The sequence below is a fragment of the Tachysurus fulvidraco genome, chromosome 6, assembly GCF_022655615.1.
Source record: "Tachysurus fulvidraco isolate hzauxx_2018 chromosome 6, HZAU_PFXX_2.0, whole genome shotgun sequence".
Taxonomy (NCBI): domain Eukaryota; kingdom Metazoa; phylum Chordata; class Actinopteri; order Siluriformes; family Bagridae; genus Tachysurus; species Tachysurus fulvidraco.
Window position 1 is genome coordinate 23,292,882 of NC_062523.1, and position 21,330 is coordinate 23,314,211.

General features: G+C 39.6%; 1 protein-coding gene across 2 annotated transcripts in view; it reads left to right on the forward strand.

The window, feature by feature from the left end:
• LOC113639776 (MORC family CW-type zinc finger protein 3-like) overlaps window positions 1–21,330 on the forward strand; it is a 152,985-nt gene that overhangs the window by 22,880 nt on the left and 108,775 nt on the right. The window contains exons 5-11 of one of the 2 annotated variants that reach the window (XM_047815008.1): window positions 6,920–6,978; window positions 7,104–7,321; window positions 10,857–11,098; window positions 11,329–11,439; window positions 11,523–11,664; window positions 11,882–11,914; window positions 12,184–13,412. The exons of the other annotated variant lie outside the window; for it this stretch is intronic. Coding sequence (XP_047670964.1) covers window positions 6,920–6,978; window positions 7,104–7,321; window positions 10,857–11,098; window positions 11,329–11,439; window positions 11,523–11,664; window positions 11,882–11,914; window positions 12,184–12,455 — 1,077 coding nt within the window. The 3' untranslated portion in view covers window positions 12,456–13,412. Of the gene's footprint in view, window positions 1–6,919; window positions 6,979–7,103; window positions 7,322–10,856; window positions 11,099–11,328; window positions 11,440–11,522; window positions 11,665–11,881; window positions 11,915–12,183; window positions 13,413–21,330 lie in introns of those variants that run through there. 2 annotated transcript variants of the gene reach the window in all.

Here is a 21,330-nt window from a genome sequence, read left to right on the forward strand (position 1 = left end):
TGCCCCATGATGAGCTTCTTGAAGCACTTCATAACTATGGGGGTGAGTGCAATGGGACCATAGTCATTGAGGCAGGACACTGTAGACTTCTTTGGGACAGGGACAATGGTGGTAGTCTTGAGGCTGTTGACGTGTACTCCTCCAAGTTAACGGAGTCGCCGTTGGTTGCAGCCTCCCTGAAGGTGTTCCAGTCAGTGCACTCAAAGCAGTCCTGAAGAGCAAAGGTGGCTCCTGTTGGCCAGGTTTTCACCTGCTTCAGAACTGGTTTTGAGCCTCTGGTGAGTGGTCTGTATGCTGGAATTAGCATAACAGAGATATGGTCTGAGTAGCTGAGGTGGCAGCAGGGCTCCGCACAGTACGCGCTGGGAATGTTTGTCTAAACAAGATCCAATGTGTTGCATTGATGTCTTGATCCCAGTCCATTCCTTGTGAAATTCACCCAAATTCTTTAATCAATTTTGCATGACAAGCCACTCAAGGGTGCGGGTTCTCTCGGGTGGTACAGTAGTGCAACTTTCTTCCACACTTTTTCCTTCTACTCAATTTTCTGTTAACATGCTTGGATACAGCACTCTGTGAACATCCAGTTTCTTTTTCAAGGAATGTTTGTGAAGGATGTCAATGAATGTCTTCTGGACAACTGTCAGATTAGCAGTCTTCCCCATGATTTTGTAGCCTAGTGAACCAAATTGAGAAAGCATTTTGATGGCTCAGGAAACCTTTGCAGGTGTTTTGAGTTGATTAGCTGATTTGGCATGTCACCATATTCTAATTTTTTGAGATAGTGAATTAGTGACTGTTTGGTAAAAGTGAGACCAAATTATCACAATTAAAAGTACCAAGACTTATACTACTCCAGTCTGTGTGTACTGAATTTATATAATACAAGAGTGTTACTATTTGAGTTGAATAACAGAAATAAACCTTTCCACAACATTCTAATTTATTGAGATATATATGCCCATTACTGCTCAAAAAAATAAAGGGAACACTTAAACAACACAAAATAACTCCAAGTCAATCACACTTCTGTGAAATCAAACTGCCTACTTAGGAAGCAACCCTGATTGAGAATCAATTTCACATGCTGTTGTGCAAATGGATGGACAACAGGTTGATATTATAGGCAATTAGCAAGACAACCCCAATAAAGGAGTGGTTCTACAGGTGGTGACCACAGACCACTTCTCAGTTCCTATGCTTTTTGGCTGAAGTTTTGGTCACTTTTGAATGCTGGCGGTGCTTTCACTCTAGTGGTATCATGAGATGGAGTCTACAACCCACACAAGTGGCACAGGTAGTGCAGCTCATCCAGGATGGCACATCAATGCAAGCTGTGGCAAGAAGTTTTGCTGTGTCTGTCAGCGTAGAGTCCAGAGCATGGAAGCACTACCAGGAGACAGGCCAGTACATCAGGAGATGTGGAGGAGGCCGTAGGTGGGCAACAACTCAAAAGCAGGACCGCTACCTCCACCTTTATGCAAGGAGAAATAGGAGGAGCACTGCCAGAGCCCTGCAAAATTACCTCTAGCAGGCCACAAATGTGCATGTGCTCAACCGGTCAGAAACAGACTCCATGAGGGTGGTATGAGGGCCTGACGTCCACAGGTGGGGGTTGTGCTTACAGCCCAACACTAGGAAAGACGTTTTACATTTGCCAGAGAACACCAAGATTGGCAAATTCGCTACTGGTGCCCTGTGCCGTTCACAGATGAAAGTTCACACTGAGCACGTGACAGACGTGACAGTCTGGAGACGCCATGGAGAATGTTCTTCTGCCTGCAACATCCTCCAGCATGATTGGTTTGGCAGTGGGTCAGTAATGGTGGGCCATTTGGAGGGCTGCACAGCCCTCCATGTGCTCGCCATATGTAGCCTGACTGCCATTAGGTACCAAGATGAGATCCTAAGACCCCTTGTGAGGCCATATGCTGATGAGGTTGGCCCTGGGTTCCTCCTAATGCTAGACCTCATATGGCTGGAGTGTGTCAGCAGTTCCTGCAAGATGAAGGCATTGATGCCATGGACTGACCTGCCCGTTCCCCAGACCTGAATCTAATTGAGCACATCTGGGACATCATGTCTTGCTCCACTCACCAATGCCATGTTGCACCACAGACTGGAGTTGGCGGATGCTTTAGTCCAGGTCTGGGAGGAGATCCCTCAGTAGACCATCTGCCACCTCATCAGGAGCATGCCCAGGTATTGTAGGGAGGTCATACAGGCACCCCAACCGCCACGCGATGTTGCAGAGGCGTGTCAGCCAAGACAGCCCCACAACATCCAGAGACTTAAGGTACTCAGGGTGGATCTTATCCACCCCCGGTGCCTTGCCACTGAGGAGCTTCTCAACTACCTCAGTGACCTCAGCTTGGGGGATCGACGAGTCCACAACCGAGCCCTCCGCCTCTGCTTCCTCAATGGAAGACATGTTGGTGGTGTTGAGGAGATCCTCGAAGTACTCCTTCCACCGTCTGAGGATGTCACCAGTCGAAGTCAGCAGATTCCCACTCCCACTGTAAACAGTGTGAGCAGGGCACTGCTTCCCCCTCCTGAGACGCCGGACGGTTTGCCAGAATTTCTTCGAGGCCAACCGATAGTCCTTCTCCATGGCCTCACCGAACTCCTCCCAGACCCAAGTTTTTGCCTCTGCAACCACCCGGGTTGAAGCTCGCTTGGCCCTCCGGTAACTATCAGCTGCCTCCGGAGTCCCCCGAGCCAACCAGGCTCGATAGGACTCCTTCTTCAGCTTGACGGCATCCCTTACTTCCGGGGTCCACCACCGGGTACGGGGATTGCCGCCACGACAGGCACCGGAGACCTTACGGCCACAGCTCCGTGCGGCTGCATCAACAATGGAGGTGGAGAACATGGTCCACTCGGACTCAATGTCTCCAACCTCCCTCGGGATCTGGTTGAAGCTCTGCCGGAGGTGAGAGTTGAAGATCTCTCTGACAGGAGACTCTGCCAAACGTTCCCAACGGACCCTCACAGTACGTTTGGGTCTGCCAAGTCTGTCCAACTTCCTCCCCTGCCATTGGACCCAACTCACCACCAGGTGGTGATCAGTTGACAGCTCAGCCCCTCTCTTTACCCGAGTGTCCAAGACATACGGCCGGAGGTCAGATGAAACAACCACAAAGTCGATCATCGACTTCTGACCTAGGGTGTCCTGGTGCCATGTGTACTGATGGACACCCTTATGCTTGAACATGGTGTTTGTTATGGACAAACTGTGACTAGCACAGAAGTCCAATAACAGAACACCACTCGGGTTCAGTTCGGGGGGGCCGTTCCTCCCAATCACGCCCCTCCAGGTGTCACTGTTGCTGCCCACGTGAGCGTTGAAGTCCCCCAGTAGAACGACGGAGTCCCCAGTCGGGGCACTTTCTAGCACCCCTCCCAGAGACGCCAAGAAGGTTGGGTACTCTACACTGCCATTTGGCCCATAAGCACAAATAACAGTGAGAGACCTCCCCCCGACCCGAAGGCGCAGGGAAACGACCCTCTCGTTCACCGGGGTGAACTCCAACACATGGTTGCTGAGCTGGGGGGCTATGAGCAAGCCCACACCAGCCCGCCGCCTCTCACCGCGGGCAACTCCAGAGTAGTAGAGAGTCCAGCCTCTCTCGAGGAGTTGGGTTCCAGAGCCCAAGCTGTGCGTGGAGGCGAGCCCAACTATCTCTAGTCGGTATCTCTCAACCTCCCGCACCAGCTCAGGCTCCTTCCCCCTCAGCGAGGTGACATTCAATGTCCCTAGAGTCAGATTCCGTGTCCTGAGATTGGGTCGCCGAGGCTCCCGCCTTCGACTGCCACCCAATCCACATTGCACCAGCCCCTTACGGTTTCTCCTGCAGGTGGTGGGCCCACAGGTGATCGGCCCCACGTCGCTCCTTCGGGCTGAGCCCGGCCGGGCCCTGTGGGGTAAGACCCGGCCACCAGGCGCTCGCATGCGAGCCCCAACCCCGGGCCTGGCTCCAGGGTGGGGCCCCGGTTGCGCCATACCGGGCGACGTCACGGACCTTGTTATAATTTTCTTCATAAGGGTTTTTGAAAAAGAAAAAGCCTTATCGGATTGGATCAGATCTTGAAAATGGGTTGTTCAAACGGGAACGAAGGAATCTGAAATCCGACGAAATCCAATCCTAGTTTAAATCTGGACCAAACCTTCAGTTTGTGTTGTTCAAAACTTAGGTCAGTAGGATTTGGATAACTTTGATCCAAAAAAAACAGGATTATCCTGATCCCAACAGGGGGGTAGGATTTCAAGGTGGATTCCAGGAGGAAAATGTAGTACTTTAAAATGGGTCAAATAATACATTTGTATAATTTAGTGTATATACTTTTATTGAAGCAAAATTTTAAAACAAAACTTCAGATCCACCTCCTAAAAGCAGAGCTCCTCAGATGAAAAAGAACCCTGAACATTCTTTATTTTGTTAACTAGTGAAGTGAAGTGACATACGGCTAAGTACGGTGACCCATACTCAGAATTTGTTCTCTGCATTTAACCCATCCAAAGTGCACACACACAGCAGTGAACACGCACACCGTGAACACACACCCGGAGCAGTGGGCAGCCATTTATGCTGCGGCACCCGGGGAGCAGTTGGGGGGGTTCAGTGCCTTGCTCAAGGGCACCTCAGTCGTGGCCGGCCCAAGACTCGAACCCACAACCTTCGGGTTACGAGACAGACTCTCTAACCATTAGGCCACGACTGCCCACCATTTATTGTACATTTACCCATTTTAATTTAAGACGTTTTCAAAATATCCACAATGTATTTGTTAATGTATATTTATTTTTTATGACTCAGATGAGGGGTCATAAAAGAAATTATGAATGGAAGTGGAAGTTTGTTATTTTGGGGTTTTGTCTCAAAATAAAAAACTCTTACAGTGACCCCATGTTGGCTCTTCTACCTGTTCTTTACATAGCTGGTAGCCCATGTTGTAATATGTTGTCCCATTTAGAGGACAGGTAATCCGGATGTGGCAATTTTGAAAACGGTGTATCTGGATAAGGGTGATCCAATCCAATGTTGCTTTGAAAAACCGGCATAAAAGTAATACGGATTACCTGACCCTGAATAGGAAAAAATGGGATTTCCAAATCCGGATCATTTTGATCCAGATTAGATTTTTTGAACAACTGGCCCAAGAACATTACATCAAAGTTGGATCAGCCTGTAGTGTGTTTCCACTTCAATTTTGAGTGTGACTCCAAATCCAGACTCCAATGGGTTAATTAATTTGATTTTCACTGATAATTCGTGTGTGATTTTGTTGTCAGCACATTCAACTATGTAAAGAAAAAAGTATTAATAAGTCAAGTGCATTCATTCAGATTTTTTGGTTGTGTGTGTGTGTGTGTGTGTGTGTGTGTGTGTGTGTGTGTGTGTGTGTGTGTGGTGTGTGTGTGTGTGTGTGTGTGTGTGTGGACTGTGAAAGTGTTTGCCCACACTGTTAAAACATGACTGTGGTTTATCACACCTGAGTTCACTTTCTCTAGCCACACCCAGGCCTGATTACTGCCACACCTGTTCACAATCAATTAATCACTTAAATAAGACCTGACTGACAAAGTGAAGTAGACCAAAAGATCCTCAAAAGCTACATCATGCTGAGATCCAAAGAGATTCCGGAACAAATGAGAGAGAAAGTAATGGAGATCTATCAGTCTGGAAAAGGTTACAAAGCCATTCTTAAAGCTTTGGGACTCCGGTGAACCACAGTGAGAGCCATTATCCACAAATGGCAAAAACATGGAACAGTGGTGAACCTTCCCAGGAAAGGCTGGCCAGCCAAAATTAGCCTTTTTATTAAGAGGGCGTCGATGACTCATCTAAGATGTCACAAAAGACCCCACAACAACATCCAAAGAACTGCAGACCTTACTTGCCTCAGTTAAGGCCAGTGTTCATGACTCCAACATAAGAAAGAGACTGGGCAAAAATGGCCTGCATGGGCAGAATTCCAAGATGAAAAACAATTGCTGAGAAAAAGAACAACAGGCTCATCTCAGTTTTGCCAGAAAACATCTTGATGATCACCAAGACTTTTGGGAAAATACTCTGTGGTCTGACAAGACACAAGTTTAACTTTTTGGAAGGTGTGTGTCCCATTACATATGGTGTAAAAGTAACACTGCATTTCAGAAAACGAACATCGTACCAACAGTAAAATATGGTGGTGGTAGTTTGTTTTGCTGCTTCAGGACCTGGAAGACTTGCTGTGATAAATTGAACCTTGAATTCTGCTGTATACAAAAAAAATGTCCTGAAGCACAATGTGTGGCCATCTGTGACCTCAAGCTGAAGCAAACTTAGGTTCTGCAGCAGGACGATGATCCAAAACACACCAGCAAGTCCACATCTGAATGGCTGAAGAAAAACAAAATGCTTAAAAACCCTCTAATGTGGCTGTATTACAACAAAGATTCTGCAAAGATGAGTGGACCAAAATTCCTCCACAGCACTGTAACAGACTCATTACAAGTTATCGCAAATGCTTGATTGCAGTTCTTGCTGCTAAAGTTGGCCCATACAGTTATTAGATTTAAGGGGCAAGCTCAAAGGATTTTGTTTTCCTTTAATAATAAAAACCTTCATTGAAAAACTGCATGTGTTTATGTGTTCTCTTTGACTAATTTAAATTTAAATTTAATGATCTGAAACATTCAAGTGTGACAAACATGCAAAAAAAATAAATAAATAAAAATAGGTAAGGGGCCAACACTTTTCACACAACTATATGTGGATTTATAAAAAAAACTGAGGTGTATGTAATATTTTGGATTCAACTGTACTTTTACTATGTCCTTATGTCTTTCAGCCCATTGGGTTAATCTTAAAGCTGTGTGTTTATGAAATAAACTTGTATGTAGATGCTACAGAGTGATTTTTCCTCTTTTCAACAGCACTCAGCAGCCACAGATCCTGAATTAGTTCAACACTGTACTAACAGTAGTGCATACAGGTACAGTACAACATGGGCATATTTTATTCTGTTCTTCAAAATAATGAATTTTTTTTACATTACTCTTGCTTTATTTATGTTAACATTACAAAATAAAAATAGTCTTGTAATGTCTTTTCCCGCAGGTTTCTGTGCTCTCATGCTGGTGTGTTTTTCTGTAAAATGACCAACATTTCTTTTGAGATGAAAGGGAGTGGAGAAGTGCTGTACACAGTAGTGTCCTGGGATGACAATCAGTTGCTTGGCATGGACCAGTTCATGCCTGCAGGGCCCCTGTATAACATTAACTGCTCCGAAGATTCAATTCGTTATCTGCACCTTCCACACTGTGAGATACCTACTGGTAAGTTAATTTAAGGTTATAATGTTATGATTATACTCAACCTAAAAAGAGAAATACAAATCACATTTTACATAAATATGTGTGAAAATTAACAGGTAGAGTCACAGGTTACAGTAACATTTTTTAAAATGTAAATTTGTATTATAAAAAGGCAGGTTTTTTTTTTACTTTTTCCATGTATAAAAAAAAAAGGCTTACGAAACTACACTCACGCATCAGATTTGTAGTCGAGGGTCTAACGAATCAAACAAGCCCTCTCATGAGCCAATCAGTGCCTGTGGTGCAGAGATAGGCAGCTAAGAAGCCAATGAGGTCTCTCCATTCTATGTGGGACACCCTCCCTTTGACTGACAATTGCTCCCTCCAGTAGCGATTTGATGTTTCGCGAGCATCATAGCTCTTTAGCCAATAAGGAGACGATTCCAGCGAGATGCAACATGATACAACTGGTGAGGGCGGGCTGTGCAATGAGCATGCGCATATTAATTTTTTTCAACTTTATTGCGCAATTCTCAAACTTTTCACACTCTCACAACTCAGGGTGTCAAGTTACAGGCCTTTTTCACAGCAGGTTTCTAGGCAGAGAGGTTCTCTTTGTTATAGGACTTTTGAACTAAGCATGCAGTCTTTTATACAAAGTTATACAGTAAACAAATAAACAAGAAAAACATGAATGGACGGACATGTCCGTAGAAAAATAATCATACAAAATCCATTTTTGAGTCTTTTGACTTCATTTTTTATTTTGGTGAAAGCCAAGACATGTGGCTATGACCCTCAGTTGTTGTTTAGCTACCATCATTAAATACAGCAATGTATGTAATCAGTTTATCAGGTAAACAACTCAGACGGAAATAAAAACCCTTCATTCTAGCCTCTGTAACTGTGTCAGTAAGGCCTAGAATCTTTAGGCAATATTTTAAAGTGAATCTTATATTAGAACTCTTGAAACACAATGCAAAATGTATTAAACAGTAAACCTTGCACCCAAATGAGTGATATGTTTAACACGCTGAGGTACAGTAAATATAAAGGGTGCCTGCTAATCTTGCCTGTCTGTCGCAGGCGGTTGTGCAACACATTTCCCATAAAATGTATTATATTTATTTTCATTAATGTAATTTAATATAAGTGTATTTTTCTATAAGTTTAAGCAATAGTCTATGATGTTTGCTGTTCATTAATCAACCACCACGGGCGTGGGCGTCGGAAGCAAATAAAAAGTGGGCGTGTCCTGTCCCACACACATATAATGGTTCCGATGCCCATGGATTTCGGGAAGCAGCAGCGTGGTCAATGCTGTAGATAAAACACGGTAATTACTGTAGGTAATTTATTAGGGCATTCCTCAAACAGAATGGATTCGACTGGCGGCGCTTTGGAAAGTAATAAAAAAAAGACATGCGCAGAATAGAGACGGTAAAAGTGGGTAGGTCCAATATTATTGGTCTTAAAAAGTGGGTGGGTCCTGTCCCACCCACATATAATGCAGGGCTGCCAACTTTTGAGTTCAGCTTAGTGATATTCTGGGGTGGGGCTTTGGTTATGGGGAGGGGCTTATGGAGAGGCATGGCTTGGTGTGGAAAAAAATACAAACACATAATCCTTGCATTAGCAAGTACAGTTTATACTGATTGTCAAAGTATATGGTATCTGTACAGAATGTCTTTGGAGATTTACATTACATTTAATTTTCACAAACATTTTACAGAAATAGGATTAACATGTGATTAACATGTTTGCAGAATAACATATGCCCTTATACATATAACATATAACCTTATGTAAGTGCTGGTGGCTGATTTTGCAGCCTTAATCATTGATTGGGATGTCATTGACTTGACATTCTGTTCTTAGAAAACAATAATTAACATGAACTACTAGGCATGTCCAGATATTTGTCATCTGGAAATGCTTTTGTACTGTTTTTTATTATAAAGTTACGTAAAATAACTGCTCAGTGCTGCAAAACAAACAACTCTGCTAATGCTAACTTAATTCTATATAAACTATATAGTATAACAGCATAGGCCTATTAGTTACTAGCCTAAACTGGACTTAAGTAAAGTTGGGGCATATTCACAGATTTGAGTTTCCCTTGTCAATAACTCCTGAGCTAAAAGCTCCTTTTACACAAATAAACACCTCTTTTCTATCATAGTAATGTAGAGAGGCAGCTACAACCCAATTTCCCTAACAATCAGCTTTCCTCCTTGGTGGACAAAATACATAAGTCTCTATGTGCAGACGACTGAGAGCATTCCAAGGGACCATCTGCAAAGTACAAAAGTTTTGTATTCGCTTTTCGGGTTTTGCACTTTGCAGACTGTCCCTTGAAATCTGTCTCTTAGGTGTTCGCACATAGAGAATTATGTATTTTGTCCAACTAGGAGGAAAGCTGATATTGAGGAAAATTGGGTGGGAGCTGCCTCTCTACATTACTACGGTGAAAAAGAGGTGTTATTTGTGTAATAAAAGCATGTAGCTCAGGAGTTATTGACTCTGGAACCTCTAATCTGTGAATATGCAGCCTACTTTAGTCTAAACTGGACGAAGACTTGGAGCGCCCTGTAACTCCCTGACCTGCCTGCATTCACAATTCCCATGGTGCAGATGGGAGGGAGAACGGCTGACTACACAGTTTATGGGAATAAATTGCTTATTTCCCTCTCAATTGTCACAAAAAACTCATCACACTGTCCGTCTGGTCTCTCTGCGAGTTGCTTTGCAAGATCATGCGGTGCGATTTTTTTCCCTTCATTGTTGCACGAGACTGCGTGCGAATATGGGGGTGTGGTGTTAGAATATGGGGGTGTGGAGTGAGAGCGTGAGATTTGGGTCAATTGCATGAGTCTCACGCTGAATGCGTGAGAGTTGGCAGCCATGTATAATGGTTCATGCAATCACACTCTCTCACTCACTCTCTCACTCATTTTCTACCGCTTATCCGAACTACCTCGGGTCACGGGGAGCCTGTGCCTATCCCAGACGTCATCGGGCATCAAGGCAGGTTACACCCTGGACGGAGTGCCAACCCATCGCAGGGCACACACACACTCTCATTCACTCACGCAATCACACACTACGGACAATTTTCCAGAGATGCCAATCAACCTACCATGCATGTCTTTGGACCGGGGGAGGAAACCAGAGTACCTGGAGGAAACCCCTGAGGCAAGGGGAGAACATGCAAACTCCACACACACAAGGGGGAGGCGGGAATCAAACCCCCAACCCTGGAGGTGTGAGGCAAATGTGCTAACCACTAAGCCACCGTGGCCTCCTGCAAAATACCATTTCCATTAAAAAGTGTTCTTGTGCAGTGGAACTGGCAAGATGCACATGATAATTTTTGCTATAATTCTTCTAATTGCCAACTGTTTGCTTATAGTGACTATTAGAGAATCAAATCTCAGACCTTTACACTATTCACTTTGTCTGTGGTCATAATGTTTTGGTTCATGGTTATATTTAATGACACTTTATAACATACAGTAGTTTTAAAAACAACTTACTTACTCTTCTTATGCTTCAGATAAAAATGAGTTTGAACTGGCTGTGGCACATTTCAGTGAGGGTAATGTTGAGATCATTCAGCCCCTGAATATAACAAGCACACATGTTATTTTTGAAGTTCATGGTCTCTCCAACTTTGGCCTGTTGATAAAAAGGTTGTTCTTTGAAAAGCCTATCAGTGGCCAAGTCCTCCTCTTCTACAATGAAAAGCGCAAAAATCTGCACATTCATTTGTTGCCAGGAAATGTGTCAATCGAAGAGGTAAGCTACTAATCTGCTTTAATTAAATTTTTATTTTAAGCATTTTAGTGTTTTCTTCCAGATGTTGTTCACACATGGAGTGCTAAAACATACTGAAATTTCAGGCAGCATTTTTGCTTAAGATTAACAAAATGTGATATTGTTTTTTCTTTCCTTCAAATTTTAAATTAAGCTGTTAAAAGTTCACGTCAATTTTTTTTTTTTTTTAACTATTCTGCTTAACCATGTAGGTACGGAAATTAAATCAGTGCAACACCTACATTCAGTGCAGCTCCCTATGTAAGCTGACCCGTGGTAAAAAATACAGACCAATCTGTGAGCCTTATTCTTACCAGCCAAAGGTAAACCACAATTCCTTTGGTGGAGAAAGAAGATTTCTTTACACATTAAAGAAGTATGTTTAGCTATCTTTTATTTTTCTTAGGTTGAGACATTTGAAGGTCACTATGGTCCAAACTATCACCCCACATTTGAGGTGATCCTTAATACCAAGGTTGACCTCACATTGGGTCTGTTGGATGAAAGTGGCCAGGACGTGTGGGAACCTCGTCACATCTTTCTTACAGGTAGCCAAAAAGCATAGCTTTCACAGCTTGTCATAGCAAGTTCACACTCAAATAAAAATGATTTACAAATTCTGGGATGCTCATATGCATGTATTGGGCTGACTTTACTAGAATACTGCTTGAGGTCTCATTAAATTATTTTTTGCACTGAATATTTATTTCTGAATATGAATATTCACTGAACACTGAATAACACTGAATATTCTTATTCTCTCAGCTGAGAGTAAAGAAGCAGGTCCAGCAGATAAAGGTAAATATTTCCGACTGAAAATTGTTCTATTTTCCAGCAGATCAATGTGTACATTGCAATATTAGATTTAGTTTTTATTAGATACTATTTATCAAATCTGAAAGCACTTCTCATCTTGAAAGATTCTCACAAAACATTTTAAACACTTTGTTATATTTTGACAGTTTTTTTATTATTATTTTTGTCAAATAAGATGTACTTATGATTACTTTAGTAGAAAGCTTCATGCAGTGTAAATTATTATAATTTAATGTTTATATCTATTTTAGGTGCTGAATTTGTAGATAAACACAGAAACACACTCATACAGAGAGTTCTTCCGGTAATGGAAATAGCAGACACTCTACTTACCAAGAAACTCATCAGAGATGAACTGTATAATGATATTAAGGAGGCAACAACACCACAGAAAAAAATGAGGATACTGTACAGTTGTCTTGACTCAGGAGGAAAAGCTGTGAAAGCAGAATTCTATAAAATCCTTAAGCAGAAGCAGCCTGAAATAGTGAATGAGCTGGATCCTAGATCAAATTATGCATAGATGATCAAAGAAGACTTTTACATGACCTGAAATGTGAATGTAAAAGTTAAGACTCAGGTAGTGATTTATACAAGCACATACTCATTTTGTTAATTTTGCTGGAAGAATTCTACAGAACACAAGGAAATCTTTATTGATTTATATAATGGATGCACATCATATATATTTTATACCATTTTATATAAAAATTAGCTATTCAAATATTTTGACAAAACCTTTCCTTTAATTTGTTTTTTGTACTTTTTTTTGTGCTTAAAATGAAATGTGTTGAAAGTAAATTGGCATACGCACACACCCTATTGCATGCCCATGCTGGAAGAAAAGGCATAAACAATTAAAGTACTATGTCATATAACAAGTCTCTCTTTTTTCCACTTTAGTAGATTTCCTGGTAGTGAAATACATTAATATAAATATAATATATATTATAATATTAATATAAATTAATGTGGTTTGGTCATTTTTAACTTCATATCTCAACATCTTTGGAAGAGAGTTTTGGTGTCTACTACTGTTCCTAGAAAACTTTTATTTAAATATTGATTTTGTATTCATAATGAACTTACCCAATCCAGATATTTAAGATTTTATATAATATTTTTTTAAGATGTGTTGTATTAAGGTTGTCTATGATCTCAGTTAGAACTAGGGACCAGTTTTGACCTTTTGTCAGAAATGAAACAGAAAGTGTAGAGCTGTAGGCTTTAAGCTACTGTGCAGAAATCTACACAGACGGAGCACAGAGCTGTACACGATAACTGAATGTCCATTTAGAATCCTTTGTAGTGAACCCAAACAAAAAGGAGTCTCCTACTGCTTCATATGAAGCTATATACTATAGATACATGACATAAGTATAACTAGAATTTACTCTAACCACTGTTGTGGAATATACTGTAATCCTCAGAGGCTTTGTAAACAATGAAGAATTTTTATTAAACAACCAAATGAATTTTACTGTGGAATTTTTTTTTTTTTTTTTTACAAATTCCTAATCAAAATCACCATATTTTGTAATATATTTGTACTAGGAGGAACTTTTGAATCCATTTTAAAATGGAAATTTCAAATTATTAGTTGATAAAACTCACTCATCACTTCAGCATGACCTACAGTACTCTATGCTCAGAATAAATATTAGCCAATTTTACTGTTGAATTTCTTAATTCCTACTCAAATTTACCAAATCTGGCAAAATAATTTTGCCAGTGGGCACAATTTAATCCATCATAAAATGGAACATTTAAACTGTTAGTTGATAAAACTTACTCACACCACTTCATAATGACTTACTCTATGCTCAAAATAAATATCAGCAAATTCTATTGTGGAATAATTCATATCCAAACCACCGTGTGGGGAAATATAATTGCAACAGTGGGCGCATTTTAATCAATCATAAAATGAATATTTTAATAGGTTAGTTGAAAAAACTTACTCAGATCACTTTGTAATGATCTACTCTATGATCTACTCTATAAAGATTATCCGATTACTGTGAAATTTCTTAATAATTTCTCTTCAAATTCTGCATATCTGGCAGAATATTTGCACCGGGGGGCACCATTTCAATCCATTATAAAATGACATATATCTGAAGCTATCCTGCCTAACCAGGTTTTACACACAGATTACATTCCAGTCCGATTTCACAATACATAGGCCCTCAGTTACTCTCTTGGTTAATCAACCATTGATAATTTTTAATAGATTATGCACTGATCATATATTAATTTAACAGGTGAGCACCTCAGTGCCATGACATCACTGTGGCTAGATAGTTATTTCAGTCAAAATAAAAACTGAGTTAATTACCAGTTTACGGTCGCCGTGCCGTGCACGGCACAGAAGTCAAAATGACCACTAGGGGATGAGCCAGAAACAAGCTTTATTGCAGCTTTACAGCATTAAATCCTCTAAATACACGAAAAAACTTATTTTTGTAGTAAAGCTTTTACTCTCAAGTTTTTTTTAAGCCCACACACAAAGCATAATATGATTCATAGCCGTCATACTATTTGAAACAAAATTTGTAGTAAACTGACCTAGGTGGCGCTATACCAGTTTTTCCCTTACCTTTAGACTTTTCCTTTTCTTCACTGGGGTAATATTTTCCAAAACAAATATTTCACAATCCCCAAAGGTCTAAGGAACTGGAGTCTGTAAGCCTTTTAATCCAAAACGCTTTGGTTGCCTTGCAAATATTCCGTTTGTGATCCGAAAACTGGAAACAGTAGTGCGCCACCATCTTGTTTTTCGGCTCTAACTTCTCATTGGGGGTTTCAAAAATTACACTATGTCATATTTATAGCCCAGGGCCTATCGAATCAAACAAGCCCTCACTTGAGCCAATCGGCGCTTGTACTGAAGAGATAGACGGCTGGGAAGCCAATGATGTCATGACATCATTTTTGGGAACCTTCGTTTGACTGACAATTGCTCCTTCCAATAGCAATGAAGTAGTCCGGGACCTCTACAGCTCTTTAGCCAATAAGGAGACGATTCCAACGGTATGCAACATGCCACGTCTCCGAAGCCTCACTCTGTGCAAAAAAGTTGCGCAAAGGATTTATTGTGCAATCCTTTTTCACACTCTCACAGCTCAGGGTGTCAGGTTACAGGCCTTTTTTCACAGCAGACTTGTAGACAGAGAGGCTCTGTTTGTTTTAGGCCTTTTAAACTGAGCATGCAGTCTTTTAATTCAAAGTTATACAGTAAACAAGAACACATGACCGGACGGACATGTCCGTAGAAAAATATTTTTATTGAAGCCATTTTTGGGTATTTTGACTTGATTTTTTTTGGTGAAGGCCAAGACATGTGGCTATGTCCCTCAGCTGTTATTTGGTTCCTAACATGTTCCAGAGAAATAAGATTAATCAGTTTATCAGGTAAACAACTCAGGCGGAATTCAAAACCTTCCATTCTAGCCTCTGTAACTTTGAGCCAGTAAGGCCTAGAATCAATCTGACACTTGTATCTGAAACTAGAGAATCTCTTCTTTCTCCCCCTGTGTGTTAAAGTATGTGGGAGCTGTACCACTTTTTGTTGGGTAGGTCATGTAGGCGAAAAACCTGCAAAAAGGGGGCAAGGTCCTGAACAGGTTAAATGATAAACAAGAGAAATAACATTATTTGAATTTCACTATTGGACAACTGCTACAGGGCTGTTGGATGACAGTTACATGTATATTAACTTCATTAAATATGTTTAAAAAAAAACAAAACTAAAAAATATGCATGCAAAGTATTAAGTGAAATAGTAAAAGGAAATAAAACAAACAATAATAAAAGTTTAGAAATAAATAAATAAATAAAGAATTTCAAAATATTTGTTGGCGGTTATATTTTAAAGTGCTTTTAACAAATATTTTCCACCAGTTACTCTTCTCAGCTTCTTTAAGTGTCCATCTATGTATGTTTGCAGCTAATGATTATTTTAGTAATCAAGTATACTATTGATTATTCCATTGATTGATTGAGTAATCGGTATACTTTTTCTTTATTAAAGTGGAATACTAAATATGAAAGAGAAAATAAGACAGGTGTACGGTTGCTGAGAAGTGCAAAATAAATTAACAAATCTGAAAACACATTAACAAATCCGAAAACACATTAACAAATCTGAAAACAAATTAACAAATCTGAAAACAAATTAACAAATCCGAAAACACATTAACAAATCTGAAAACACAACGACATGTCACACAACCCAGAAACGGCCACCGTACAGGTGTCTTAAAATAAACAACTAATTTGTTTACTTTTTAGAAAAATTAACATTTTTCTTTCTGAAATTGCATACATAACCAGTATAACTGAAACCATTTAGTGCATTTATTTGCCATATTACATTTTGTAGTGGAATGACGAATTTGGCAATAGAGAGTGAGACTATGAACATGAATGACGCTTAGGCTTTCACAAAACTTTATTTGGTGACATCATATTGATTTACTGTCTTAAATAGTCACTAGATATAGCCACAATCAACATACATTTTTAAGGAATCATAATTATTTAGGCTAAATTCGAAAGCTAATGTTACCTTGTGTCGACTTCGCTCAGTGGACTTGATGCAACAACGGAGTGTTTTTGGATGAGATGTTGAACCATCACACTTGTACTGTTGTGGTTTGTCAGCTCAATCTTACAGAAATCACACTGTACTGAGTTTTAGTTTGGAAACTTTCTGCCATTTACTTTCGCCTGAATCTTCTCCTTGCCCCTCCCCACTTTCTTGCCATTCCTCCATTTTTCATTTTGCAGTGAATGTGTTTACATCACATGTCCAGAGTTTAGCGGATTGTGCATCAGTAATAATGGTAGACAGGGAAACTCAGTGCTACTTGTGTAATTACAGACTAAACAAAGTTAATTTTCCTCAATGATTCTTTTCGTATTTGAATAACTCAATGAATTGTTTCAGCACTATACTGTATGTATGTATGTATGTATGTATGTATGTATGTATGTATGTATGTATGTATGGTAGGCAAGGGTAAAATGGATTACAATTTTATTTTACTGCTGCACAACAGGCTACACATTTCTCCAAGTAATCTGCGAGAGAAAGGACCTCAATCATTTTTTACAGTTTTTTCCAATTGCTAACACACTAAAATGACATGCACAGCACAATTATTTAAACTGACACACACAGAGCAAAACTTCTTCTCAAGTCTCCAAAAGTCTAAACACATTTTCTGCTTTACACACATTCTGCATTTCGAAATGGTACTTTTTAAATGCACTGAACACAGTTCTCTGAATCAGAAACAGGCAGAAGTGAAAACCAGAACAGGATCTATAAAGAAACACAATAAACACTCTCTCAACAACATTGCAATAAACACACCACTACTAACACCCTCCTCCTTCTTCTTCTGCTTCCTCTTTATATAGCAGATCAGTGATGAGTTTATCGAAATGGGGGCAGGATCAGGGCCGGGTAAGGAATCAACATGCACACAGACATGTAAAGAACACAATACAATCCACAAATTCATGGGTTGTAAACCTAGGTATCTAGTTGTAGATCCACAAGAGATGACTGGGGAATCTCAGCATATTTTTCTCTAGCTCATCTGAGGAAAGAAATGATAGGATTTTAGTGATTGTTCTGAGCTGAAGCTGCTTCAAAAACTGCAGTGATTTGCACTTCAAATTTTCTTACTCTATGTTTGACTTCCAAATGGCACATTGAAATGTGTTTGCCCTGTCAGCTTGAATTTTTGTCCTGACAATATTCAGTCATCTATGGTCTCTCCCTTTCAAGCACAGTGGCACTAGCAACTCTGAGCTCATGATTGCAGATGAGAACAAACAGCATTTTCAGCATCATCTGGAACTTACACTGGTGAACATGTAGATGCTGTACTATAGTTTTATATGAGAGCTAATGTTTATATCAAGGATACGCTCGGTAAGTATTTATGGGCTATATCTAAGTTAAACAACTAAGTTAAGTTTTGTATACTGTAAATTAATTTGAATAAAAATGTATAGTCACAGGTTACTTTATATGGCTCGAAATTTAGCACAGTCTCATAAAGAAAAATAAATAATACATTATTGATAAATAAGAATTATTATTTTTCAATATTATTTTTCACATATATTTTATATAGTTTATATATAGTTAATACTTTTTATTTACAGTATCTATCTCCATGTTTTGTTTTTTATTTTTTATCCCTAATTGCATTCCTTTTATACTTGAATACCAGACAGATGCAAAAAGCATGTCACTGCATGTCGTACTCTGAATGTATGTGTGTGTGACAAATATAATGCCAACCAACAAATCCATTTCTTTAATCCTACACTTAACTGGTGCTACTGATACCTAAAACTGTGAAGTGTTGTCCTGTTAGATACAAAAGTTTGAAGAAGAGGGCAGACAAGTGTTTTGGGTTTCAATACAATTCATACTGTATGTATTTTCTGTGTGCTGAGCAACATCATGCCCAACATGCACAAAAAACACCATCCCAATTTTTGGAAAGAAAAAGATCCCTTAATACATTCACGCTCAACACACTACAATTCAGGATCAAGCTATAATTCAGAATCCTAAAACTTGAACAGACAAGTTTTTGGAATCATAAAGAACTCTTCCAACCTGTCTTCCTAACCTATGATCACCTCTCCTACAAAACAGGGAGTGGGTGAGATTCATAAGAAAAATTGAGAAGCAGCATGCTTTTATTATCATTTTATTAGACGTTTTTCATTTAGTTTGTACGTTCTACTCAAAACAGTGAGAATTTGCAAAAGATATAGAGCCATATATAAATTAAATAAATCTTCAAAAGTTTATGAGGTTAAGGTACTTGATTATCATATTATTTTCCTCCTAAAGGTAAGTCCACAGTATCTGCACACAAACTCTACTAGCCACACCTGGCCCTTCAGTGCAGTAGCAGAACTGATTGGTGAGTCAAAATTACTTTTATAATCTTTTATTGTTTTCTGTACCATTTTGCACAAACAATTGAAATCTTTCTAGATAATAGGCAGTATTTTGGCTGCTTACGTTTTTGAGATTAACCCTTAGGAATCCCACACGTCCCACTCACAGCCCTCACAGCAGGAAGGGAAATTACTTGAAAAATTTTCTTGATTAAAATTCAGATTTTAACACTATAATACTCTTCTATATGCACTATACTTGTTTTGAAACTGTCACTCACAGCTCACATTTATAAAACACATTTTAAGCCATGTTGCAAAGTAGGTATGCTCAGTTTCCTTTGTGTCTTGTTATTTTCCAATGTGATTTCTAACAATTGTTTATTCTGTTTTTTTCTTTTTAAAATCCTTCCCTCACTCACTGTTTTTTTCTTGTGCTTGCTGTACTCTCCTGATCAAATTCTCTTCTGATTTTACCTTCTACAAGGAAAAGTTGGAAACTGCTGCTCGAGATCCGCATAATCTTAACAACATCTTTTCTTTTCTACTTATCCCCCAGCTTCTTATGAACCAACCTTTTTTTTTACTGCTAAATCTGCAAGACCTTCAGTTCTACCCCAACTCCTATACTGTAGTATTCCCTTTCTATTTCACTTGCACATTTTACTGAGCTAGCAACAGAATAGATCCTGCAATAAATCGTGTCATAAAATTTTACTACCTGTCCACTGGACCATGGACGTGATCTCAGCATGTCTGCAGACACCTCATAAACTTAGCAACACCTAAGTGCTGTTCATCCCATTCAATTCATCATCATGTCAAGATCTTTGAATCGTCTCACTGATCTCACCTTTAGTCAATGCATGCAACCTTGGGATTAACATGGAAAATCAATTCTTCAACAATCAACATTTCCTCTCATATTGATCCTCAAAAATATCAGAAAGATTTGTCCATTTCTATCGCCACTGGCTGCTAAGGTGTGCTTTTTCAGACAACTTTCTGCCTGTAAGTACTGTATGCCTCCGAGAGCCATTTAATCTGCAACTCATCCCAAATGCAGCTGCATGACTTTTTCCCACACCAATCCATTGCTACACTCCCCCTAGTGGCTTCATGTAGCTGACTACATCTGAAATTAAACAATGATAAGTGCGTAAAAGCAACAAATGGACCTTTTACCCACTTAAATCAAAGCACTTATCATACCCCACATTTTAACAGGCTTCCTCTAATCTTTTAGTGACGATTTCACCATCTCTCAGGGTACAAGCTATGCCATCAGTCTCTGTTCTGTTTCATAGATGGTGAAATTAACTCCCCCTAAATGTTTATACAGCTGAGTCAATTCAATTCAAGTTTATTTGTATAGTGCTTTTAACAATGGACATTGTCTCAAATCAGCTTCAGGGAAATTTAATAGAATGCCTGAAACATTACTGTTACTTTGCGAGAACTTTTAAGCAAAATGCATGGAAGCGCACAGAAGCAGGTTGGGAAACCGCTCTCGCAGTCTTGGCTGCGTAACCGAGGGCCTGTTAGAGTGTGGGCTGGTGGTCGTGAATTTCCTGAGCAGGCCGCCGTGACGTTACAAATGCAAAAAATGGGTAGTCTTCTTGAATACTGAGTGAGTTACAATGCTTCTTTGAATTACAGCCCCATGTACTTGGCTTGGCCTGGCTACAATACTTCATTGAGTGGCAGGAGTATAAACTTATAAGCAGTTTATTATTATAACATAAGAAAATAGTAGGTATGGAGGTTCCTTTTTGTGGTCTAGCGAAAGTATGGACTCATAACACATTGCAGTCTACAAAAAAGGGAGCACTGATCTCCACTTCCCACAATCACCTGTGATTCAACATTCGAAAGACTTTTGATTACAATATACCTATTTTCAACTGTTATAAATTCAGGGTGTACCTTTATTGTATGACTTTTCATTTTAGCTGCTTAACAAAGTATATGGTCAGTTTCCTGTCCTTTACCAAACCATTTTGTTTCATTGTTGCCTGACTCATGGTTTTTTATTTTGCTGACCCTTTGAACGGCTACTTATTGATTGCCTGACCTGTGCATGTTTACCTTTATAACATTACCTATAGGATTGGTCTGCTTAAAAAAAACCCTCCTGTGTATAGCACATACATTTTTTTTAACCCTGATCTGCTGAAAATGGGAAAATGGGGAGATAATCCTTCCCTCTATCAAGCTTTGTATTCTGCAAATGTAAGCTTGATTTTAATTAAAGCATTAAATACATTTGTCTACTGTAGAGCTGTCTTAAAAGACACAAATTTTGCTTACTACCTAAAATAGTCTACCACCTCACAGCATCATTATCCTGACTACACATGTATTAGATGCCATGGAATAGACTGGCATTTGTTCCAGGGTGTAATCTGTCACACATCAAAAAATTGTCCTGAACAGAATAAAGAAGTACCTTAAGTTTTAAA